At 43.0% G+C, this 26706-nt stretch overlaps 2 protein-coding genes across 2 annotated transcripts in view; one reads left to right on the forward strand and one right to left on the reverse strand.

The window, feature by feature from the left end:
* The window catches only part of LOC130298083 (zinc finger protein 850-like), an 89586-nt gene extending 65430 nt beyond the window's left edge, over positions 1-24156 (forward strand). Inside the window, exons 7-9 of the mRNA XM_056550976.1 lie at positions 14043-14302; positions 14386-15144; positions 22403-24156. Coding sequence (XP_056406951.1) covers positions 14043-14302; positions 14386-15144; positions 22403-24084 — 2701 coding nt within the window. The 3' untranslated portion in view covers positions 24085-24156. The remainder of the gene's footprint in view (positions 1-14042; positions 14303-14385; positions 15145-22402) is intronic.
* LOC130298053 (zinc finger protein 436-like) lies at positions 221-12069 on the reverse strand. The gene is made up of 7 exons (XM_056550940.1): positions 11667-12069; positions 10191-10338; positions 8843-9022; positions 8350-8476; positions 8202-8266; positions 7457-8033; positions 221-2451 (listed from the first exon to the last, which is right to left on the reverse strand). Exons 2-7 carry the CDS (start codon positions 10266-10268, stop codon positions 1181-1183), a joined length of 2298 nt encoding a protein of 765 aa, XP_056406915.1. The 5' UTR covers positions 10269-10338; positions 11667-12069; the 3' UTR covers positions 221-1180.
* Positions 24157-26706: the final 2550 nt, after the last annotated feature.

The following is a 26706-nucleotide window of genomic DNA, read 5'->3' on the forward strand; positions in this document are numbered from 1 at the left end:
CACTGCACACACTGATCTTTTACACAGATCATTGTTATCCCATAGGGGACTATAACACTGCACACACTGATCTCTTATACTGATCATTGTTATCCCATAGGAGACTATAACACTGCACACACTGATCTCTTATACTGATCATTGTTATCCCATAGGAGACTATAACACTGCACACACTGATCTCTTACACTGATCATTGTTATCCCATAGGAGACTATAACACTGCACACACTGATCTCTTATACTGATCATTGTTATCCCATAGGAGAGTATAACACTGCACACACTGATCTCTTATACTGATCATTATTATCCCATAGGGGACTATAACACTGCACACACTGATCTCTTATACTGATCATTGTTATCCCATAGGAGACTATAGCACTGCACACACTGATCTCTTATACTGATCATTATTATCCCATAGGAGACTATAACACTGCACACAATGATCTCTTTCGTCTAATCTCTGTTATACTACACCACCATACATCTGTACTACAGCGCAGTATAACTGTCAGTGTTACCGAGGTCAGGCCTCATAGGCAACAGCGCCTGGTAGACCTGGAGGCCATGACTGGGGGAGCAAGACAGTTTAACCCTATAGATGCCACAATCAGTACTGACTGCGGCATACATAGGGTTACACTGCCAAGACAGGTGGGAAAGTAATCCCGCCCATGACATAAAAGTACATCACGGGGTGGTGAGGGGGTTGTGTCATCTATCCCCTGTATCTCAATAACAGGGACCCCAGTGTCCCCAGGTAGGGAGGAGGTACATTCACTATGGGAGCTGCAGAAACAGCCGAGCACAGAGTGAGGTGTCCAGTGATCGGACGCCACATGATCAGCTAGGATCGGGATAACACAACCTTTCTAAAAGGGTCTCAGCAGGTAAGTCCCTTCTCTGTGAGGTGTTTGGGTCTCCAGTAGCAGCTCCCCATGGATTATGCCTGTTGGGTCTTCTCCATGAGGAGCAGTGAATATCACAACCATATACCACACTCTTCTCCTACCATGTAAACTATAGTGATGACATCGCTGGATCGGTGACTACGTTCTAAAAGAAAACTTTTATTATCAATTGGGAACAAGTTTGGAGATGCAGTATATGATATATGTATAAATGTCAGATATCCTATGTACATGGACAATATATAGATGTCTTATCTGCATCATTTATTGCTCTGAGTTGGCTTCTCCCCTGTGTGAGTTCTTTGATGTTTAACAAGATTTGATTGCTGAGTAAAACATTTCCCACATTCTGCACATGAAAATGGCTTCTCCCCTGTGTGAGTTCTTTGATGTCTAACAAGATTTGATTTCTGAGTAAAACATTTCCCACATTCTGAGCATGAAAATAGCTTCTCCCCTGTGTGAGTTCTTTGATGTTTAAGATTTGATTTGCCAGTAAAACATTTCCCACATTCTGAACATGAAAATGGCTTCTCTCCTGTGTGAGTTTTTTTATGTCGAGTAACATCTCCTTTGAAAGTAAAACATTTCCCACATTCTGAGCATGAAAATGGCTTCTCCCCTGTGCGAGTTCTTTGATGTTGAACAAGACATGATTTTTCAGTAAAACATTTCCCACATTCTGAACATGAAAATGGCTTCTCCCCTGTGTGTGTTCTTTGATGTTGAACAAGAAATGATTTTTCAGTAAAACATTTCCCACATTCTGAACATGAAAATGGCTTCTCCCCTGTGTGTGTTCTTTGATGTTTAACAAGATTAGATTTTTCAGTAAAATATTTACCACATTCTGAACATGAAAATGGCTTCTCTCCTGTGTGATTTCTTTGATGTACAAGAAGACCTGATTTAAAAGTAAAACATTTCCCACATTCTAAGCATGAAAATGGCTTCTCCCCTGTGTGAGTTCTTTGATGTTGAACAAGACATGATTTTTCAGTAAAACATTTTCCACATTCTGAACATGAAAATAGCTTCTCTCCTGTGTGAATTCTCTGATGTTTAAGAAGATTTGATTTGACAGTAAAACATTTCCCACATTCTGAACATGAAAATGGCTTCTCCCCTGTGTGAGTTCTTTGATGTTGAACAAGAGCTGATTTCTGAATAAAACATTTACCACATTTTGGACATAAAAATGGTTTCTCTCCTGTGTGAATTTTCTGATGTTCAACAAGACTTGACTTCTTAATTAAACATTTCCCACATTCTGAGCATGAATATGGTTTCTTTCCTGTATGAGCTTGTTGATGTCCAACACCCCTTCTATGACCTTTATTTTGCTGAACATCCTGTGATGAGTGAGAAGACAGGACCTGTATATAAGGATGAGATGACAGATCTTGGCTGTGAAGGGCTGAGGGTGTATCTGGGATAATGGAATGTTCTTCATATGTATCTTGTGTGATATCATCATCTGCTTTATAATCTGAAGATATAAGATTCTCCTCTGATCTCCTGCTACAAGAATCTGCAGAGAATAACACAGATTATATAATTGAGTATTAATCTTATTTACATTTTTCCATCTAGAGTCACATCAGAGTTTGTTTTTTGTGGGACCAATTTTACTGTGAAATAGAAAAAAATTGTGGGATAAAATTAAATTGAAATAAAATACAATTTTGCAAATTTGGGATTTTTTTCATCACCTACCATATAACGTGATGTCACAACTGACGTTATACTTATCCATCAGGTCAGTATCATCTTGTATAGTTTTCCTTATATTTTAATTAAAAAAATACTTTAACCCCTTAAGGACTTTTTAAGGGTTTTTTCACTTTCGTTTCTTCCTCCTCACCTTCTAAAAATCAGAACGCTTTCAGTTTTCTACCTACAGACCCATATGAGGTTGTTGTTGTTTTTTGCGCTACAAATTTTACGTTATAATGACGTCAATCATTTCACCACAAAATCTACGACGAAGGCAAAAAAGAAATAAACACTATTTTGTAACATTTGGGGCTTCCGTTTCGGCGCAGCGCACTTTTCGGTAACAGTGACCCCTTACCTTTATTCTGTAGGTCCATACGGTATAAGGACACCCAACTTATATAGGTTTGATTTTGTTTTACTTCATTTAAAAAAATTAGAACTTTTTGTATATAAATTAGCATGGTTAAAATTGTCCTCTTCTGACCCCTATAACTATTATTTTTCCGTATACAGGATGTGTAAATTTTTATCTGCACCATTTTGTAATGGGACTTTTTGTTCACTTTTATAAATTTTTTTAGGGTATACAAAGTGACCAAATATACGCAATTCTGGACTTTGGTATTTTGACCGTGCGGTTTTAAAAACGTTAAATTTTTATAGTTTGGACATTTACACATGTGTCAATACCACATATGTTTATTTTTTGTTATATGGAAAAAGGGGGTGATTCAAACTTTTATTAGGGAAGGGGTTAAATCAGGGGTCCTCAAACTTTTTAAACGGGGGGCCAGTTCACGGTCCCTCAGACCGTTGGAGGGCCGGACTATAGATAACAAAACATGAATAAATTCCTATGAACACTTATATATCTTATTAGTGGACTACCACTTTAAGTACACAGCACAGTTCCCCCCAAATTGGGTTGGCAGTATAGTTCCCCCACATTAGGGTTGGCAGTACAGTTCCCCCACATTAGGGTTGGCAGTATAGTTCCCCCACATTAGGTAGTAGTTCCCCTACATTAGGTTGTAGTCCCCCCCCCACATTAGGTGCAGTATAGTTCCCCCACATTAGGTGCAATATAGTCCCCCACATTACGTTGGCAGTATGTCCCCCCCACATTAGGTGCAATATAGTCCCCCACATTAGGCTGGCAGTATAGTTCCCCCACATTAGGATTGCAGTATGTTCCCCCACAGTAGGTGCAATATAGTCCCCCACATTAGGTGCAATATAGTCCCCCACATTAGGCTTACAGTATGTTCCCCCACATTAGGTGCAATATAGTCCCCCACATTAGGTGCAATATAGTCCCCCCACATTAGGTTGGCAGTATGTTCCCCCACATTAGGTGCAATATAGTCCCCCACATTAGGCTGGCAGTATAGTCCCCCCACATTAGGTGCAATATAGTCCCCCACATTAGGCTTGCAGTATGTTCCCCCACATTAGGTTGGCAGTATAGTCCCCCCACATTAGGTGCAATATAGTCCCCCACATTAGGCTTGCAGTATGTTCCCCCACATTAGGTTGGCAGTATAGTCCCCCCACATTAGGTGCAATATAGTCCCCCACATTAGGCTTGCAGTATGTTCCCCCACATTAGGTTGGCAGTATAGTCCCCCCACATTAGGTGCAATATAGTCCCCCACATTAGGCTGGCAGTATAGTTCCCCCACATTAGGTGCAATATAGTCCCCCACATTAGGCTGGCAGTATAGTCCCCCCACATTAGGTGCAATATAGTCCCCCACATTAGGCTTGCAGTATGTTCCCCCACATTAGGTGCAATATAGTCCCCCACATTAGGCTGGCAGTATAGTCCCCCCCACATTAGGTGCAATATAGTCCCCCCCACATTAGGTGCAATATGTTCCCCCACATTAGGTGCAATATAGTCCCCCACATTGGGCTGGCAGTATGTTTCCCCCACATTAGGCTGGCAGTATAGTTCCCCCACATTAGGCTGGCAGTATAGTTCCCCCACATTAGGCTGGCAGTATAGTCCCCCACATTAGGCTGGCAGTATAGTTCCCCCACATTAGGTGCAATATAGTCCCCCACATTACGTTGGCAGTATGTCCCCCCCACATTAGGTGCAATATAGTCCCCCACATTAGGCTGGCAGTATAGTTCCCCCACATTAGGCTTGCAGTATGTTCCCCCACATTAGGTGCAATATAGTCCCCCACATTAGGTGCAATATAGTCCCCCCACATTATGTTGGCAGTATGTTCCCCCACATTAGGTGCAATATAGTCCCCCACATTAGGCTGGCAGTATAGTCCCCACACTTTAGGTGCAATATAGTCCCCCCACATTAGGTGCAATATAGTCCCCCCACATTATGTTGGCAGTATGTTCCCCCACATTAGGTGCAATATAGTCCCCCACATTAGGCTGGCAGTATAGTACCCCCACATTAGGTGCAATATAGTCCCCCACATTAGGTGCAATAGAGTCCCCCACATTAGGCTGGCAGTATAGTCCCCCCACATTAGGTGCAATATAGTCCCCCACATTAGGCTGGCAGTATAGTTCCCCCACACTAGGCTGGCAGTATAGTTCCCCCACATTAGGTGTGCAGTATAGTTTCCCCACATTAGGTGCAGTATAGTTCCCCCACATTAGGTGCAATATAGTCCCCCACACTAGGCTGGCAGTATAGTTCCCCCACATTAGGTGCAATATAGTCCCCCACATTACGTTGGCAGTATGTTCCCCCACATTAGGTGCAATATAGTCCCCCACATTAGGTGCAATATAGTTCCCCACATTACGTTAGCAGTATGTTCCCCCACATTAGGCTGGCAGTATAGTTCCCCCCACATTAGGCTGGCAGTATAGTCCCCCCACATTAGGTGCAATATAGTCCCCCACATTAGGCTGGCAGTATAGTTCCCCCACTTTAGGTGCAATATAGTCCCCCACATTAGGCTGGCAGTATAGTTCCCCCACATTAGGTGCAATATAGTCCCCCACATTAGGCTGGCAGTATGTTCCCCCACATTAGGCTGGCAGTATAGTCCCCCCACATTAGGTGCAATATAGTCCCCCACATTAGGTGCAATATAGTCCCCCACATTAGGTTGGCAGTATAGTTCCCCCACATTAGGTGCAGTATAGTCCCCCACATTAGGCTGGCAGTATGTTCCCCCACATTAGGTGCAGTATGTTCCCCCACATTAGGCTGGCAGTATAGTCCCCCAAATTACATTGGCAGTATGTTCCCCCACAGGCATACAGCCTCCAGCCATAAAGTATGGCTGGAGGCTGTATGCCTGTGTACTGCCCCATTTCAGTGTTCCGACCACCGCTCCGGCCATAGCAGGAGGATCGGTGGTCAGAACACCGAAGGGACGCGCCGCTGGTAAACACTTACCTACTACCAACGCGCACGTCCTTGCTTCTTCTCTTCTGCTTTACGCTCGGTTGCCATGGGCGCACGCATGGGACGTCAGTGACGTCGCTGCGTGAGCCTGCTCCCGGCGGTCCCCGCGTTTTTAAAGTAAACGCAGGCCGCAGGGACTTCAGAGGCATCCTTGTGTTCCGAAAGCATCTTTCGGAACACAGGGATGTCCTAAGGCAAAAACACCCGGCGGGCCGGGTAAATTCGCTCCGTGGGCCGCATGTGGCCCGCGGGCCGTTGTTTGAGGACCCCTGGGTTAAATCATAGGGGACTATGACATGCAATCCTTGATTACATACACTTAACAATACAACAGCATAGCATTGATCAGTGTTATCAGTACTCCATTACTCCAGCCTGACATGGCGGACTGGAGCCTTGGAGAACCGATCGGACAGCGAGCAGCCAGTTAAGGGCCCTCCCACCATCCTCTCAGCTGATCGGGACATTGCGATTTCCCGTGATGATCCCGATCAGCTCCACTAAGCTCCCTGCAGTCTATATTTAACCCTTCCAGTACTTATCTCTGCTGACACTTCTGTCCGGTCAGGAACTGTCTAGAGTAGGAACAAATCCCCATAGCAAACCTCTCCTGCTCTGGACAGTTCCTGACATGGACAGAGGTGGCAGCAGAGAGCACTGTGGTCAGACTGAAAGAACTACACAACTTCCTCTGAAGCATACAGCAGCTGATAAGTACTGGAAGGGTAAAGATTTTTTAATTAAAATAATTTACAGATCTGTATAACTTTCTGTCATCAGTTGATTTTTTTTCCCCTCCGGAGAACCAACCCCTTTAAGCCACAGAACATAAATGGTTTTCTCATCCTGCCTATATTTCCCATGATTCTTCTGACTTTACAGAGAGAGAGAGAGGTGGAGTCTGATCACTGCAGTTCACCTAATGAGACCAACCTGATCACATGACTAGACTCTACCGACCAGAAGCCTAAACTGCTAAGACTTGTTCTTATTTTCAAGCTTCATATCCTGTACAGTCACTTTGCTGACATGGCTTTAGCTGAACTGTCCTTCCCATAGGGTCTATGACTGATCGTCCGGCATCGAGGTCTCTTCCTCCCAGTCTCTACTGAGCAGCAATGTTTCCATCCAGGGGTGTAATGATCATGGCTGCAGGGGGGGCTCCTCTGGGGGTCCGGGTAGGGGGGGGGGGGGGTGAACAGAAGATACAGAACAGTCTGTGGGGCACAGTAATAGTGTGGGGGCATAAAAGGTGTAGAATCTATAGTAAGAGCGCACAGAAGGACCTGTGGTCTAAGATTTGCCTTGGAGCCCAAAAAAAATAAAAAAAACTCTAGTTACACCACTACTTACCATAAATTACTGCAGCCAGTGACCAAGAAAAATCTGTGACTGTTCTCTGCATTTACTTGTTACTACTCACCTGGGTGGTTACCTGTAGGAATGTCCTCCTTATACTGCTCATCACCGCTCACATCTGTCTCTTCTTCTTCCCTTATGACTGTAGCTTTAATATTGTTCAGATCTTTCCCTGTAGTAATGTCCTCCTTATACTGCTCATCACTGCTCACATCTGTCTCTTCTTCTTCCCTTATGTCTGTAGCTTTAATATTGTTCAGATCTTTTCCTGTAGGAATGTCCTCCTTATACTGCTCAACACCGCTCACATCTGTCTCTTCTTCTTCCTCCCTTATGTCTGTAGCATTAATATAGATCAGATCTTTCCCTGTAGTAATGTCCTCCTTATACTGCTCATCACTGCTCACATCTGTCTCTTCTTCTTCCCTTATGTCTGTAGCTTTAATATTGTTCAGATCTTTTCCTGTAGGAATGTCCTCCTTATACTGCTCAACACCGCTCACATCTGTCTCTTCTTCTTCTTCCCTTATGTCTGTAGCATTAATATAGATCAGATCTTTCCCTGTAGTAATGTCCTCCTTATACTGCTCATCACTGCTCACATCTGTCTCTGGAGCATTAATATTGTTCGGATCTTCACCCTGATTCATAAGATGTGGAAGAAATATAGTAAAAAAGTCATCAGACAGTAGGAGAAGTCACGTGTGATGTTATAGATGAGCAGGAGATGAGGAGTCATGGAGGGTGAGGGGACTGACCACAAGAGCTTCACAGCCCTTCTACAGATCATAGGGAATATCTCCATCTACCTGATCATCCTGTGGAAGAAGAGGACGGGGACACCTCTCTGGTGCTGTTCTCTTACTGGATCTGACTGTAGGGAACACATACAGAGACTGAATTCATTCTTTACATACAAATAATGAGAGGACGTGTGTATATAGTCATGTCTATTACCTGGTGATGTGAGGGGCTGCTGATCCTCCATCATGACCTGATCCTTGTACTGATCCTTGTGTCCTTCTACATACTCCCACTCCTCCATGGAGAAATAGACCGCCACGTCCTGACACCTTATAGGAACCTGACACATAATGATACAGTCATCACCCCAACCCCTCCAGTGGTGTTACTGTATAATGTCCCAGCATTCCCAGCAGTGTCACCTCTCCAGTCATCACCAGACCCCTCCATTAATGTATAATGTCCCAGCATTCCCAGCAGTGTCACCTCTCCAGTCATCACCAGACCCCTCCATTACTGTATAATGTCCCAGCAGTGTCACCTCTCCAGTCATCACCAGACCCCTCCATTACTGTATAATGTCCAAGCAGTGTCACCTCTCCAGTCATCACCAGACCCCTCCATTACTGTATAATGTCCCAGCAGTGTCACCTATCTAGTCATCACCAGACCCCTCCATTACTGTATAATGTCCCAGCAGGGTCACCTCTCCAGTCAGCAGCTCCATCATCTTGTTGATGAGTTCTCGGATCTTCTGTTCATCCATTTCCTCATGTATCAGGGAGTGAGGTGGGGGCCCCGGGATTGGGCTCAGGGTTCTCACCCATCCTTCACACACAGGGGCCCGACAGCACCCACTAGAGGACTTCTTCACTACTGTGTAATCCTGTGTATGGAGAGACACATTAATATCACTACATACATTCCCAGAATCCCTCACCTCTCCAGTCATATCCATCTGTTATTAAATAGATAAGAATGAGGTCATGTGACATCACTCCCAGAATCCCTCACCTCTCCAGTCATATCCATCTGTTATTACATAGATAAGAATGAGGTCATGTGACATCACTCCCAGAATCCCTCACCTCTCCAGTCATATCCATCTGTTATTACGTAGATAAGAATGAGGTCATGTGACATCACTCCCAGAATCCCTCACCTCTCCAGTCATATCCATCTGTTATTCCATAGATAAGAATGAGGTCATGTGACATCACTCACAGAATCCCTCACCTCTCCAGTCATAACCATCTGTTATTCCATAGATAAGAATGAGGTCATGTGACATCACTCCCAGAATCCCTCACCTCTCCAGTCATATCCATTTGTTATTACATAGATAAGAATGAGGTCATGTGACATCACTCCCAGAGTCCCTCACCTCTCCAGTCATATCCATCTGTTATTACATACATAAGAAAGAAGTCATGTGACATCACTCCCAGAATCCCTCACCTCTCCAGTCATATCCATCTGTTATTCCATAGATAAGAATGAGGTCATGTGACATCACTCCCAGAATCCCTCACCTCTCCAGTAATATCCATCTGTTATTACATAGATAAGAATGAGGTCATGTGACATAACTCCCAGAATCCCTCACCTCTCCAGTCATATCCATCTGTTATTACATTGATTAGAATGAGGTCATGTGACATCACTCCCAGAATCCCTCACCTCTCCAGTCATATCCATATGTTATTACATAGATAAGAATGAGGTCATGTGACATCACTACCAGAATCCCTCATCTCTCCAGTGATATATATCCATCTGTTATTCCATAGATAAGAATGAGGTCATGTGACATCACTCCCAGAATCCCTCACCTCTCCAGTCATATCCATCTGTTATTACATAGATAAGAATGAGGTCATGTGACATCACTCCCAGAATCCCTCACCTCTCCAGTCATATCCATCTGTTATTACATAGATAAGAATGAGGTCATGTGACATCACTCCCAGAATCCCTCACCTCTTCAGTCATATCCATCTGTTATTACATAGATAAGAATGAGGTCATGTGACATCACTCCCAGAATCCCTCACCTCTCCAGTAAGCCGAAAGAGTATCTGTAGGGTGAGGTTTATGATCCTGTCGGCCATCTTGTTCCTGTCTCTCTCCATGGTTGATGGGTCATCCAGGAGAATTCTCTTATATAGAAGATATCAGCAGAGGATCCTGGATTGGAGAAACCTGAAGGGAAGAAGAGGAGACGATGATAAACCGCACCAGATTCTATGGAGAAATAAAATCCATTTCCTGGAGATAATCTGGGGAAACATCTGAGGAGACATTATGGGAGTTTTCAGATTTCTCTATAAATCAAAATCCATTGTCCGAGGGCTGTAAAATAAGAGAGTAGAGCGCACTCCCCTCTCCCGTCCAGTGGTGGCGCTCTGGTCCTCCAGGTCTTCTGAGGTCGCTCTCCCTGCTCTGCTGAAGACGTTGTGAATCCATTTCTCCTAATCTCTGAGGCTGCGGTGTATTCAGAACGTCTTCATCAGAGCAGGGAGAAGAATAGAGGGATTCAATATGACATTGTCCAATGAAGAATAGTGAAATGTGTCCACTAGGGGGCACAATATACATCACAATTACATCAGGATTTTATGTGAATTGTGATATGTCCCCCCGGAAGAACCTGCTATTACCTGCAGCAGAGGCCGAGCATCATATACCGTTACACACGCAGGGTCTGGGCCACCACCGGAGTCAGTGTTTCTCAAGCAGTGTGCCTCCAGCTGTTACAGCATTTGGCTGTCAGGGCATGCTGGGAGTTGTAGTTTCACAACAGCTGGAGGCACGATGGTTTGGAAACACTGTCTTAAGTAATAATAGGGGCGCGGGAGAAACTTAAAAAACCTGATGCTTACATAGTCCTGTATGGAAGAAGTGGCTGATACCCGGAGAAAAGAGACTGACCAGGTGACAGGATGGGCGGGTAAGTGACCTGATACCTTCACCATCCAGACATCCCCTGGGGGGCAGTATAGGCAGGAAATCAGGCAAACAACCGCTGGTCGGCACGGCGCTCCCTAGAAAAACAACCGCACAGCGCCATGTCTAAGCTACGCCCACCTACATTATTTTATTACAAAATTGGGATATAAACTTATTAGGGGAGGGGCTTCTATTACAAACCCTGAATAACGCTCTGCCATAGTGATCAGTGTTATCGGTGCTCAGCTTATACAGGCTGTGGAGGTGTCTGTATACTTAGAGCACTGATCTGAGCACAGAGCATGGTAAGGGGCCCTCCGGCCGTCATCTCAGCTGATCTAGACTCCGCCCCCCAACAACTGCATTTTACTCATTTTAGATCCTGCAATCGACTTTGATCATGGAATCTAAAGGGTTAATGGCGATGAGCGTCATTAGTGGTGAGTCCTGGCTGCTTATAGCTCCTGAGCTCACCTCAAAGTCCCATATGGGGCACAGAATGTAAATATACATCGTCTCCTTAAGGGTTAATAACAAACATCCCCAATAATCCTGATCTGATGGTGACCGCACACACATACCTGTATCTGTAGAGGAGCCGTGTGCTTACAGGACCTGCGATGATGTCACCGTCATGTGATCAGTCACATGGAGGAGGAGGAGTCACATGATCGGGGGCTGCTGCTCTGAGAGATCTCCACACACAACAGCAGTGACTGCCCCACCAGGACCTGCTCTGTATCTGCTACATGCTGGAGGTGTAGGACCTGTGATGATGTCACAATCATGTGACCAGTACATTTGGGGGCAAAGTTTAGCAGTATAGATGTGACTGCGGTTAAAGGACCTGTGGGGAGGATCATGTGACAGGAGTGGGCGGAGCTTAGCAGTGCAGGATAGAAGAGATTGTGAGTGAAGGACCTGTGATAATGGTCATGTGACAGCAGAGTCCTGCATACACGGAGCAGATGAGACCAGAGCTGCAGCCCCCGATCATGTGACTCCTCCTCCTCCATGTGACTGATCACATGACTGTGACATCATGCAGGTCCTATACGCACAGGACTCCTGTACAGTCTGCAGTTGGAGGTATGTGTGTGGTCACATGTGGAGCGCTGTTAGTTTTTTGTACTATTAACCCCTTCAGGATTCAGCAGTTTTGAGTTTTAACCCCTTAAGGACACAGCGATTTCTCATTTTTGTGTTAGTTTATATTTTTCCTTCTCGCCCTCTAATAGACATAACGCTTGTAATTTCCTCTTTACAAACCCATATGAGGCTTCTTGTTCTTGTTGTTTTTTTCACCCCTGATTTGTACTTTGTAATGACATCACTCATTTTACTGCAAAATCTACAACAAGGGACAAAATAATATTATTTATGGGGTGAAATTGAAAAAAAAGCCATTTTTAAAATTTGGGGTCTTCTGTTTCGACGCAGTGCACATTACGGTAATTAGAGATGAGCGAACTTAAAGTAAATTCGATTCGTCTGGAACGTCTCGGCTCGGCAGTTGATGACTTTTCCTGCATAAATTAGTTCAGCTTTCAGGTGCTCCGGTGGGCTGGAAAGGTGGATACATTCATAGGAAAGAGTCTCCTAGGACTGTATCCACCTTTTCCAGCCCACGGGAGCACCGGAAAGCTGAACTAATTTATGCAGGAAAAGTCATCAACTGCCGAGCCGAGAAGTTCGTGACGAATCGAATTTACTATAAGTTCGCTCATCTCTAACGGTAATAATTCTCTTTATTCTGTAGGTCCAAACAATTACAATGATCAATGATTTATGATATATTTTTTGTACAATAATGAGTCTGTATCAGATTGTCCTACCTTGACCCCTATAACTCTCTTATTATTCCGTATACAGGGATGTATGAAAGTCATTTTTTGCGCCGTGATCTGTAATTTTTATCGGAAACACTTTAGTTTTGATGAGACTTTTTGATGACTTTTTAAGAATCTTTTCTGGCCCATGAAGTTGTATTTTTTTACGTTTACGCCATTGACTTTGCGGTTACACATATGTTTAGATGTATTTTTGTTTACATTATAAAAATAATTGGTAAATGGGGAAGATTCAGTCGTTTATTAGGGGAGGGGCTTATTCACATTAAGTTAATGTTCTTTTTACCTTATTCCCAGTTTTTTAGTCCCTGTAGTAGACTATTACATGGAATCTATAGATTACATACACTGATCAATGCTGTGATGCTGAGGCTGCCTGCAGGATTGGAGCGTCGTTCAGACAGCGTGGAGCGAGGTTAGGGACCTCCACCCGTTCTCTCAGCTGACCGGGACCCCGCTATTTCACTGTGGGTGTCCTTATCAGCTCCACCGGAAATAGATTTTTGGCATTGGTGATGTCCGGCATTAGCAATGAGTCCCAGATGCTGATAGCAGGTAGGACCTAGGGGCTATGAATCGTGCTGAACTCCTGACTGTGCTTCATAGACTGGCAGCAGCCTCCCCCTCCCCTCCAAATCTTATCACTTTAATGACAGGTGTCCCTGCTCTGAAAGGGGTTTCCTGCACAAGAGCAGAAGATATGCCAGATTTGATGCGTCTCCTGCTCCGGAGTTGGGCCCATGGCTATACATTATATACCTCCTGCCCAGTCAGCCATGAAGGAGTTAAATGGTGGTGATGCATTGACGCTTACCTTTTTTGGGGCCACACACTATACAGATAGCTGCTTATTGTCCCTTCTACTCGCTGGGATAAGAGCAACCAGTCTAGCTAGGGTTAAGTGGCGCACAGCACTGCCAATTCTATCCTTAGGGGCCAGACAGTAAGCAGCCATCTATATAGTCCCGGGGGAGGGGAGCAGTGATACTATGAAATATCACTTAACTCCTTACACTCCATGGGACGGGCGCTTTGGGTATAATGACCTGAACTGACAGCTGGATCATCAGACATGCGGTCAGTTTGGGACATGTGACCATAATATAGAGGATCTGCCCCGACAAGTATTCACCTCATCATCCGAGAGCAAGAAGATAAATCATGTGCAGGAATATCCCCTCAAATGTCTCCATATAACATCCTGGAATTGTATAGAATTAAATGTTTATTCACAATACAGGTTCCTATAAGGTGTCAGGACGTGGCGGTCTATTTCTCCATGGAGGAGTGGGAGTATGTAGAAGGACACAAGGATCAGTACAAGGATCAGGTCATGATGGAGGATCAGCAGCCCCTCACATCACCAGGTAATAGACATGACTATATACACACGTCCTCTCATTATTTGTATGTAAAGAATGAATTCAGTCTCTGTATGTGTTCCCTACAGTCAGATCCATTAAGAGAACAGCAGCAGAGAGGTGTCCCTGTCCTCTAAATGAGCAGAATATGGAGGACATTACTACAGAGAAAGATCTGATCTATATTAATGCTACAGACATAAAGGATGAAGAAGAGACAGACGTGAGCAATGAGCAGTATAAGGAGGACATTCCTGCAGGGAAAGATCTGATCTATATTAATGCTACAGACATAAAGAAAGAAGAAGAGACATATGTTAGCAGTGATGAGCAGCATAAGGAGAACATTCCTACAGGGAAAGAGCTTATCAATATTTATGCTACAGACATAAAGAAAGAAGAAGAGACAGATGTGAGCGGTGATGAGCAGTATAAGGAGGACATTCCTACAGGGAAACATCTGAGCTCTATTAATGCTACAGACCTAAAGGAAGAAGAAGAGACAGATGTAAGCAGTGATGAACAGTATAAGGAGGGCATTTCTACAGGGAAAGATCTTATCTATATTTATGCTACAGACATAAAGAAAGAAGAAGAGACAGATGTGAGCGGTGATGAGCAGTATAAGGAGGACATTCCTACAGGGAAACATCTGAGCTCTATTAATGCTACAGACCTAAAGGAAGAAGAAGAGACAGATGTAAGCAGTGATGAACAGTATAAGGAGGGCATTTCTACAGGGAGAGATCTGCTCTATATTAATGCTACAGACATAAAGAAAGAAGAAGAGACAGATGTGAGCAGTGATGAGCAGTATCAGGAGGGCATTTCTACAGGTAACTGCCCAGGTGAGTAGTAACCACTAAATACAGAGAAGAGTCACAGATTCTACTCGGTCACCTACTGCAGTAATTACAGTAAAAAATAATGCTCATATATGTTACTCACTAGGTCTATTTGTCTTCTGTATTTGGCTCACAAATCCCTTTGTTCTGCTGTTCACCTATTCTGGCATCCACTGTTCAGAAAGGGGAGTGTCTGAGGCAAGCACTGAGCCCGCCCTCACTCACCATTCATTCGACTTCCTCCCTGGGTCTGCTGTGCCGGATCTCTTTATCCAATCACTGCAGGCTATTCTGTAACCCCCTCCTCTCTGCTTTCACGCTGCAGTCTGATAGGACAGGAGTGAGCACAGAGGAGTACTACTCCTGCCAGGTCTGTGCTTCAGCTGTGACAAAGATGATTCTACAACCGGACAGGATTATGTTTTATATGCAAAATTAACCCCTCCTCGAGGATCCTGCCCTACTGGGTACACAATGAAAAATTATTGGAAATAGTTTATTTGAAAAAATTTGGAAATATTTATTAAAATACAATTATAAATTTAATAGAAAGAAAAACCCCATATACATAAAACATAATGATCAGAGAAATACTAGTTATATGTTGTAATTCTCTGCCATTGGGCCCTAATGGTAAAAGATAGAGAGATATAGCAGTGCCAATTGTTTAGGAGTGCGGACATCTGGCACTGCTATATCTCTCTATCTTTACCATTAGGGCCCAATGGCAGAGAATTACAACATATAACTAGTATTTCTCTGATCATTATGTTTTATGTATATGGGGTTTTCTTTCTTTTAAATTTATAATTGTATTTTAATAAATATTTCCACATTTTTTCAAATAAACTATTTCCAATAATTTTTCATTGTGTACCCAGTAGGGCAGGATCCTCGAGGAGGGGTTCATTTTGCATATATTTTTTATATTTTTGATCTGTGGGGATCGATCTTATAGCCACATTAAACCTCGGACGCTTGGTTGTGAGCTGCACACATCCCTTTACTTGTGTAGGATTATGTTTTAGATCTGTGGTCTCAAAGTGTGGCCCTTACTGATACTGAGCATGTGTTTTGTCTTTAACCCCTCAAGGACCAGGCCAATTTTATTTTTGTGTTTTCGTTTTTTTCCTCCTCGCCTTCAAAAATCCATAACTCTTTTACATTTACATTCATAGACCCATATGAGGCTTGTTTTTTGTGGGACCAATTGTACTTTGTCATGAACCCTCATTTTACCATAAAATGTACGGCAAACCCAAATTATTATTTTTTTTTGTGAGGAAATTTTAATGAAAACCACAATTTTGCTGATTTGGAGGGTTTGTTTTCCCCCTATACACTTTACGGTAAAAATGAAATTTTTCTTTATTCTGTGGGTCAATACGATTAAAATTATACCTACGATTACCGTATTTTTCGCCGTATAAGGCGCACTGTTTCTTCCCCAAAACTGGGGGGAAAAAGTCAGTGCGTCTTATACAGCGAATACACCCCTTATCGCGGCGGTACCTGCGGCCATCAACGGCCGGGACCCGCGGCTTATACAGGACATCACCGATCGCGGTGATGCCCTGTATTAACCCTTAAGACGCGGCGATCAAAGCTGACCGCCGCGTCTGAAGGGAAAGTGACACTAACCCGGCTGTTCAGTTGGGCTGTTCGGGACCGCCGCGATTTCACCGCGGCGGTCCTGAACAGCCCGACTGAATAGCCGGGTTAGTGCTTACAGGACACCGGGAGGGACCTTACCTGCCTCCTCGGTGTCTTCTCTGTTCAGGGATCCCCTGTATGGCCGGCGCTCTCCTTCCTCGTCGTCGCGTACGTGCGTCGGCGTGCGTAACGATGTGATGGCGGTGACGGAGAGCGAGAATACCCGGCCGGCAGCAGAGACGTTCCGGAGCGACAGCGATGGAGCGACATCCAGGGCAGCGGTGACGGGTCCGGAGCGGCGGGGACACATGAGTATTACCTCCTGCAGTGGTCTTCAATCTGCGGACCTCCAGATGTTGCAAAACTACAACTCCCAGCATGCCCGGACAGCCAACGGATGTTCGGGCATGCTGGGAGTTGTAGTTTTGCAACATCTGGAGATCCGCAGGTTGAAGACCACTATTGGGTTCAAAATCATTATTTTTTTAGATTTTGCACCTATAAATTGGGTGCGTCTTATACGCCGGTGCGTCCTATAGGGCGAAAAATACGGTATATACTTTTCTATTATTGTACTGCTTTTAAAAAATCTCAAACTTATATATATATATTTTTTTTTTACTAAATCAGTCGCCCTATTTTTTTTTTTTTAACAAGTCTGTTTTTTATTTTTTACATAACAGTAATCAAAATACAATGATAACAATGAATGGGATCTACACAATGTATTCTCTTTGCTGGATAGAGCAATAAGCAATCGGAATGGTACATGTGCACTGTATATATAGCCTTTTACATAGAAAAGAGACATGCATAGATATGTAATCCTGGAAAGATCCCATTATTAAAACACAAATATCAACAAACAAAACATGTCACGTGAATCGAGACGGTCAAGAATTTGTTACCCTTCAGTGAAATAGAGTGGTGAGCTAGCTAGAACAGCTAAGGGTTCATCAGTTAAAATATGATCTCTAGGAGGATGAAAGCTAGATAAGTATATCAGTGTGGAGGGGGGTGGGGGGGGGGTAGGAGGGATATACCAGGAAGTCCTGTGTGGCGTAGCACTCCTAGAGGTTGTACATTGCGGTGGTCTATTCGTGAGGTCCGGATACTTTGAATCTGTTTAATAAGAGGGCAATGGCGTAGAGAGGGACTGTGTCATGCAAAGGCGCTTATACGAGAGCCAGGGTCCCCATAACATTTCAAACTTGTCATGGGTGAGGGATGACCAGCTGGAAAGTTCCTCCATTCTGCATATTTGATTCAACTTCTCTATCCATTGTGTTTTTGTGGGAGGTACGGTTTGTCGCCATAATTGGGGAATAAGAGCCTTAGCTGCTGCTATCATGTGGGTAGGCAGGGATTTGTTTGAGGGTTTTAAGGAAGGTGTAGGTAGGGCAAGGGCTATAACAGCCATTGAGAGCGTGATCGAACTCTTACACACCGTATTAATTGTATCCTCTACAGCCTTCCAATAAGGTTGGATCATTGGGCAACTCCACCAAATGTGTGTTAGATCGCCCAAGCCTCCCCCACATCTCCAACAGGAGTTAGAGTTCAGGAGACCAAGTCTGCACAGCACTTCGGGTGTTTTGTACCATCGAGAGAGTAATTTAAAATGGTTCTCTTGTAGTTTGACACACCGAGAGAATCCATGAGAATTGCGAAGGACAAACCTTCTCTGTTCATCTGTGAGTTGTATTTTTAATTCTGTTTCCCATGAGTGCAAGTACAGAGGGTCACCAACGCTAGTATCTGTTAATAGGGACTTGTGAAAAACAGCAAGTTTCATCTTAGTATTTTTGTTGGTAGAATAGATGTCATCTAGCCATGTGGTGGATCGGGCAATCTTAAACTCTTTTAGAAAGGCAATGCACGTCTGTCTTGTAGAATAACTATGCATTGCAGCTGAAGGGTGTGAATGCACCAGAGACTGGAGTAACTCCAGGGTAGGGGGTGTATTGTTAGGTAAGAAGTCCTCCAGTGCCACCGTAGTTAGCAAAGGCCACACAGGGTTCCCTGAGTATGACGAAATGTCCATCACCTGTGGAATAAGTGCCGCTGGTGCTATGGGAGTGATTAGGTGTGCTGATTGTGTTTTGGTATGAAATTCTTGTTTCACTAGTAGAGTACCCCTTAACAGGGGGTTTGCTAAGGTGGCCACATCTTTTTTAAGCGTTACCCATAAAAGGCTCAGTTTGTTTATTCCCAACTGCTCAGTTTCGATATCGGGGCCCTGTAACAATCCAGTGCCCGTAACCAATTCCACCCAGCGCTTTAAATGCATAGCTTTATACTGCGATTCAGGGTCCGGTAGTCCTAGTTCCCCCATATGTTTCTTACGGGCCAGAAGGGAATAAGCTAGTCTGGGTCTATTATTTCTCCACAAAAAATTGGAAAACAGGCGTTTCAATTTTTGAAAGAAATGTTTAGGTAAATGGATTGGAAGGAGGGTCAATGTGTATAAGTAAACAGGAAATACGTAAGTGTGGAGGATATTTTTACGTCCCATCCATGAGATAAAGGGCAAGTCATATGATTTAAGTGTATCAGTAAGTTTATGTAAGAGGGGTACGTAGTTACACTCATACAGTAGGGAGAGAGATTTAGGTAACTGTATTCCCAAATACTTCATAGAAGTTTGGGGCCATAAAAAGGGGGCTAATGTCTTCAAATACGTGGTCAATTTAGTGGGGACTGTAATATTTAGGATTTCGGATTTGGTGTAATTCACCTTAAAGTTAGATACCTCGCTATATGTCGCCAGGGCCCTGAGGACTCCAGGCAGGGATTGACTTGGTCTCGTAAGAAGGAGCAATATGTCATCAGCAAATGCTGAAGCAAGGTGGGTATGTTTACCAACCTTTAAGCCAAATATCCCAGGGTCCTGGCGGACACTTTGCAAAAACGTCTCGACCGTCAAGACAAATAGTGTGGGTGAGAGGGGGCAGCCCTGTCGGGTTCCATTGCGTATCATAAAGGGTGGCGACAGTGTGCCGTTAATCTTTATTTTCGCATATGGCTCATCGTAAAGGGAAAGTATTGCAGATACTAATTTGGGTGGGAAGTTAAATTTATATAGGGTGCTCTCCATGAAATCCCATGCCACTCTATCGAAGGCTTTTTCAGCGTCTGTGCCCAGAAGCAGCAGCGGTTTGCCGCTTTCATGAGCATACTGGATAGCGTGGAGCACCCTTAACACATTGTGTTTCCCCTCCCTCCCCTTCACAAAACCCGTTTGATCTGGGTTGATTAATTTCGGTAGCAATTCACCCATTCTTATAGCCAGGAGTTTTGCCCAAATTTTGATGTCGAGGTTTAGAAGTGAAATTGGCCTATAACTAGCGCAAGATGTAGGGTCCTTGCCTTCTTTCGGTATAACTGTGACGTGTGCTTCTAGCGATTGCCTGGGAAAATGGCCACCGCTCAGCAAAGAATTATATGTTTTTGTTAAAAAAGGGGACAATATATCTAAGAATTTTCTATAGTAGGCAATGGTAAAACCATCTGGGCCGGGACTTTTACCCGCGGGGAAGGAAGAGATTATGTTTTTAACCTCCTGCTGCGTCACTGGTTCAGTTAGTCTCGCAGCTTCCTCAGGCGACACAGAAGGAAGCTTAAGTTTCTCAAGGAAGGATGATATCAGATCATCTCTGTCTGATGGAGATGCAGAGGTATTGGGCAGGTTGTATAGGGAGGAGTAATAATCTGTAAAAGCTTTAGCTATGTCTGGTGTAGACACGTGTAGAGCTCCATCTGACGTTTTAATGGTGTGAATGAACGATCGTTCCCTCTGTTTTTTCAGTAGCGCCGACATCATTTTGCCACCTTTATCTCCATGGGCGTATATTTTATGTTTGAGATACAGTAGGGATTTTGCACTTTTTGCGTTAAGTGAGTCTTTAAGTTGGTCTCTAAGGTTGTTTAATTGATCATAAACGGCTTGGGCAGACGATTTTTTATGCGCCTTTTCAAGATCAGCTATTTGGTTCAATAAATCATTCATTTTACGCAGTTTCTCTTTCTTCACTCTACTGCCTAAGGCTATAAGATGGCCTCTCATAACAGCTTTATGCGCTTCCCATACATATGTAGAGTCCACTTCTGGAGTGGCATTCAATAAAAAATATTCGTTTAAGTGGGAGGACAAATGTAGCACATCGGCAGAAGAGTCAAGGAGTGTGTCGTTTAGGCGCCAAGTGAAGTCTCTTTTAGGTAAAGTGGGGAAAGTTATCTTAATATCTATGGGTGAGTGGTCACATAGGGTAGTAATGCCAATTTTAGCTGCAAGCAAAAAAGGGAGCAGGCTTGAGTGAACAAAGATATAGTCCAGTCTCTGGTGCGACCTGTGTGGAGCTGAGAAAAAAGTATAATCAGTGTCGGACGGGTGGAGTACTCTCCACGTGTCCACCAGGCCCAACTCTTGAAGTTTGCGTCTAAGTTTACTAAGTGAAGCAAAAGAGTGGATTGAGCGATGCCTTGAGGAGTCCCGGAGAGGCTCCAAGCAGTCGCCCTATTTTGACCACCTATAACTTTTTCATTTTTCCGTATACGGGACGGTATGAGGGCTCATTCTTTGCACCATGACCTGTAGTTTTTTTTAGTTCCCCTTTTGTGTATATGTGACTTTTAAGTCGCTTTTTTAGTAAAAAAATTTGTGAATGTGATGTGACCAAAAAGCAGCAATTTTTTGTACTTTTTTTGTACTTTTTTCCAGTTTACGCTGTTCACCCCACGGGATCAGTAACTTTACATTTTGATAGATCGGACATTTATGCAGACAGCAATACCAAATATGTTTCATAATTATTAACTTTTTATGCTTTTTTGAGTAAAATAAGGGAAAATAGTGATTAAAATTTTTATTAGGGTGAATTTTTCAATTTGTTTTTTTAACTTTTATTTTTAACTCCTTATGTCCCCATAGGGGACTATCTATAGCAATCATTAGATTGCCAATGCTGTTCAGTGCTATACATGATCAGTATTATCAGCGATCTTCTGCTCTGGTCTGCTGGAAGGCAGATCAGTGCATAAGACCCCGGGAGAGCGGCGGAGGCAGGTGAGGGGACCTCCGTGCCGGCGACAATCAGATCAGCGATTACAAGCGCCGCACTGCCACAGGTGCCGTGATCTGTATTGATCAAGGTATCTGAGGGGTTAATGGTGGACGAAGTACTGCCGCACCAGGATGTCCATTTATGTCCATTGTCATTAAGGGGTTAAAGTCCTTGTTTGCGCTGTTGTTTTTATTGTCTCTGTTGTCTCCATCTTATATAGTCAGCAGGATTTCCATGTAGACGACTAGAGGAATAATTTGGGATATTTCCCAGCTCTTCTGTATTGCTGGGGGCTCTGAACCGCCTCGGCTGTCGTCTGATTTGTGCCCTATGGATTGTTCATTGCTGCTGGATGGGAGTGTGATGGGGTCCAGGAGTGGGGTGTATGTGACCTGAAGACCCTATATTATGTCTACATTAACTATTTATTATCCGGAGGACGGGGAGAAGGTTCCATGATGTCACATGCTGCACTTATAATGTTCTACTAAAAAGACTATAAATATGGGCGCAGTTATTAATAAAATCTGTGTTATTCTCTGCAGATTCTTGTACCAGGAGATCAGAGGAGAATCTTATATCTTCAGATTATAAAGCAGATGATGATATCACACAAGATACATATGAAGAACATTCCATTATCCCAGATACACCCTCAGCCCTTCACAGCCAAGATCTGTCATCTCATCCTTATATACAGGTCCTGTCTTCTCAGTCATCACTGGATGTTCAGCTAAATAAAAGTCACAGAAGGGGTGTTGGACATCAACGAGCTCATACAGGAAAGAAACCATATTCATGCTCAGAATGTGGGAAATGTTTTACTAAGAAATCAGATCTTGTTAAACATCAAATAACTCACACAGTGGAGAAGCCATTTTCATGTTCAGAATGTGGGAAATGTTTTCCTTTTAAATCAGGTCTTGTTATACATCAAAGAACTCACACAGGAGAGAAGCCATTTTCATGTTCAGAATGTGGAAAATGTTTTAGTCAGAAATCAGACCTTGTTCATCATCAAAGAACTCACACAGGAGAGAAGCCATTTTCATGTTCAGAATGTGGGAAATGTTTTCCTTTTAAATCAGGTCTTGTTGTACATCAAATAACTCACACAGGGGAGAAGCCATTCTCGTGTTCAGAATGTGGAAAATGTTTTAGTCTTCAATCAAATCTTGTTCAACATCAAAGAACTCACACAGAGGAGAAGCCATTTTTATGTTCAGAATGTGGGAAATGTTTCTCTCACAAATCAAGTCTTGTTAAACATCAAATATCTCACACAGAGGAGAAGCCATTTTCATGTGCAGAGTGTGGGAAACATTTTACCCAGAAATCCTATCTTGTTGAACATCAAAGAACTCACACAGGGGAGAAGCCATTTTCATGTGCAGAATGTGGGAAATGTTTTGTTCAGAAATCCGATCTTGTTAAACATCAAAGAACTCACACAGGGGAGAAGCCATTTTCATGTGCAGAATGTGGGAAATGTTTTACTCAGAAATCAGACCTTGTTGTACATCAAAGAACTCACACAGGAGAGAAGCCATTTTCATGTTCAGAATGTGGGAAATGTTTTACTCAGAAATCAGATCTTGTTCATCATCAAAGAACTCACACAGGAGAGAAGCCATTTTTATGTTCAGAATGTGGGAAATGTTTCTCTCACAAATCAAGTCTTGTTAAACATCAAAGATCTCACACAGAGGAGAAGCCATTTTCATGTGCAGAGTGTAGGAAACTTTTTACCCAGAAATCCTATCTTGTTGAACATCAAAGAACTCACACAGGGGAGAAGCCATTTTCATGTGCAGAATGTGGGAAATGTTTTGCTCAGAAATCAGATCTTGTTAAACATCAAAGAACTCACACAGGGGAGAAGCCATTTTCATGTGCAGAATGTGGGAAATGTTTTACTCAGAAATCAGACCTTGTTGTACATCAAAGAACTCACACAGGAGAGAAGCCATTTTCATGTCCAGAATGTGGGAAATGTTTTTGTTTTAAATCAGGTCTTGTTGTACATCAAAGAACTCACACAGGAGAAAAGCCCTTTCCATGTTCAGAATGTGGAAAATGTTTTATTCAGAAATCAGACCTTGTTGTACATCAAAGAACTCACACAGGAGAGAAGCCATTTTCATGTGCAGAATGTGAAAAATGTTTTGCTGATAAATCACATCTTGTCAGACATCAAAGGATTCACACAGGAAAGAAGCCAATTTAGAGTAATATATATTAACAATGTGCACAGGATAGTTGACAGATATATATATAAGTTTTTTCCCTTGTTTTTTATTTCAACTAAAATGAAACAATTATACATTCCATATTAAATCACATTTCCATTTTTCTTTGTCAATTATCACAATTTCTTAAAATTTTTCCTATATACCCCTCCCCCCCATACATCTCTCCAATCTGGTTCCAGTGCCCTGTCTGACCCTCGCCATCTAAATATATCTTTTGCTTTATCTAATACTACCTCTCGTCCTCTTCCCCGCCCACATCCCCCCCTAAATTAACATTCCTATCGCTAGAACCAAACAAAATAGGAAAGTAGCATTTAGCTCCTCCCCCCCCCCCCCCCCCCCCTCAGAATCCAGCTTTCAATCCAGACCCAACCGCATTACTCCTCTCCTCCCTCTCACCTATTTCCTCACTTTCTCTCTCCTGGTATTTACCATACATATCTTCATTCCCCCCCCTCCCCCCCCTACTAATTTAGTATTTGCAAATTTCCTCCCCTTGCCAGCGAGGGGCGCTGCGCCTTCACACCCCACTCCTCCCTGACTATTTGTGCTCCACTGCTGATGGTCTATATTAACTTTTTTTTTTTTTTTATAAATTTTTTAAAAAATTTATCAGGGAAACCGCTCATATTTAACTCCTTCTCGTGGTCCACTTGGTCCAGTGCCAGGACTCTCACCCACTCGATTCTCATTCCAACTCGGAGAGAAGGTAAGTGGGGGGGGGGGAGCCAAAAAGCAGGAAAGAAAATCCATAATGGAAAACAGAGAGGAAAGAAAGAAAAAAGACAATAATACCATCTTATAGATACTACTGGCTTCGGTCGGAAAGAACACCCCCCCCCCCTTACAAATATATATAATCCCCCCCCCCCCTTACAAATATATATAATCACCCCCCCCCCTTACAAATATATATAATCACCCCGCCCCCCCTTACAAATATATATAATCACCCCGCCCCCCCTTACAAATATATATAATCACCCCGCCCCCCCTTACAAATATATATAATCACCCCGCCCCCCCTTACAAATATATATAATCCCCCCCCTTACAAATATATATAATCACCCCCCCCCTTACAAATATATATAATCACCCCGCCCCCCCTTACAAATATATATAATCACCCTCCCCCTTACAAATATATATAATCACCCCCCCCCCCCCATGGCAGAAGGGAGGAAGAATAATACTCCACCTTATCCCTTTATCTAAGACTCCACCAGACACCATCTCTCTCTCCATCATATCTTTATTCATCTATCCCAAATTACATGACACTTATCCAAGCACCCGACCCTACAGCTGCCAACAGAACTCACAATCCACCATCTTACATACTGTAGCCTTAAAGGAGAACTCAGAATTCACCATCTTACATACTGTAGCCTTAAAGGAGAACTCAGAATCCACCATCTTACATACTGTAGCCTTAAAGGAGAACTCAGAATTCACCATCTTACATACTGTAGCCTTAAAGGAGAACTCAGAATTCACCATCTTACATACTGTAGCCTTAAAGGAGAACTCAGAATCCACCATCTTACATACTGTAGCCTTAAAGGAGAACTCAGAATTCACCATCTTACATACTGTAGCCTTAAAGGAGAACTCAGAATCCACCATCTTACATACTGTAGCCTTAAAGGAGAACTCAGAATCCACCATCTTACATACTGTAGCCTTAAAGGAGAACTCAGAATTCACCATCTTACATACTGTAGCCTTAAAGGAGAACTCAGAATTCACCATCTTACATACTGTAGCCTTAAAGGAGAACTCAGAATCCATCATCTTACATACTGTAGCCTTAAAGGAGAACTCAGAATCCACCATCTTACATACTGTAGCCTTAAAGGAGAACTCAGAATTCACCATCTTACATACTGTAGCCTTAAAGGAGAACTCAGAATTCACCATCTTACATACTGTAGCCTTAAAGGAGAACTCAGAATCCACCATCTTACATACTGTAGCCTTAAAGGAGAACTCAGAATCCACCATCTTACATACTGTAGCCTTAAAGGAGAACTCAGAATCCATCATCTTACATACTGTAGCCTTAAAGGAGAACTCAGAATTCACCATCTTACATACTGTAGCCTTAAAGGAGAACTCAGAATTCACCATCTTACATACTGTAGCTTTAAGTTCATCAATATTTGGTTCTTCTTTAGATCCATTTTCCTGCCACCAATAATCTTGTTGCAAATTGCACTTTCCCTCTTAGAATCTTGTCTCTTTCTTCCTTCCGTTCTTTCTCCCCCTAATAACTAAGATATTAGAATAACATTAAACCATGTAGCTAAAAATTCACAATTTTATTAAATCCTCGTAAAAAAAAACAATAACAATAATATAAATAATTAGTATCAATACATAAGAAAGAAGAAGTTCTTCTATGATGAACAACTGTATATCCCATCGCGTTTCCCCGTGTATCTTGTGATATACAACGGTTCATCAGGGGATGACAACAACAGTATACAAATATATACCTAATAAGCACAGAGATATGGAGGAACAATATATATATAGATAGCGTGCCACACATGGACAAAGGCACAACTTAATGCACAAAAGATGGGAGGACA

Source organism: Hyla sarda (assembly GCF_029499605.1).
Source record: "Hyla sarda isolate aHylSar1 chromosome 1 unlocalized genomic scaffold, aHylSar1.hap1 SUPER_1_unloc_2, whole genome shotgun sequence".
Classification (NCBI taxonomy): Eukaryota; Metazoa; Chordata; class Amphibia; order Anura; family Hylidae; genus Hyla; species Hyla sarda.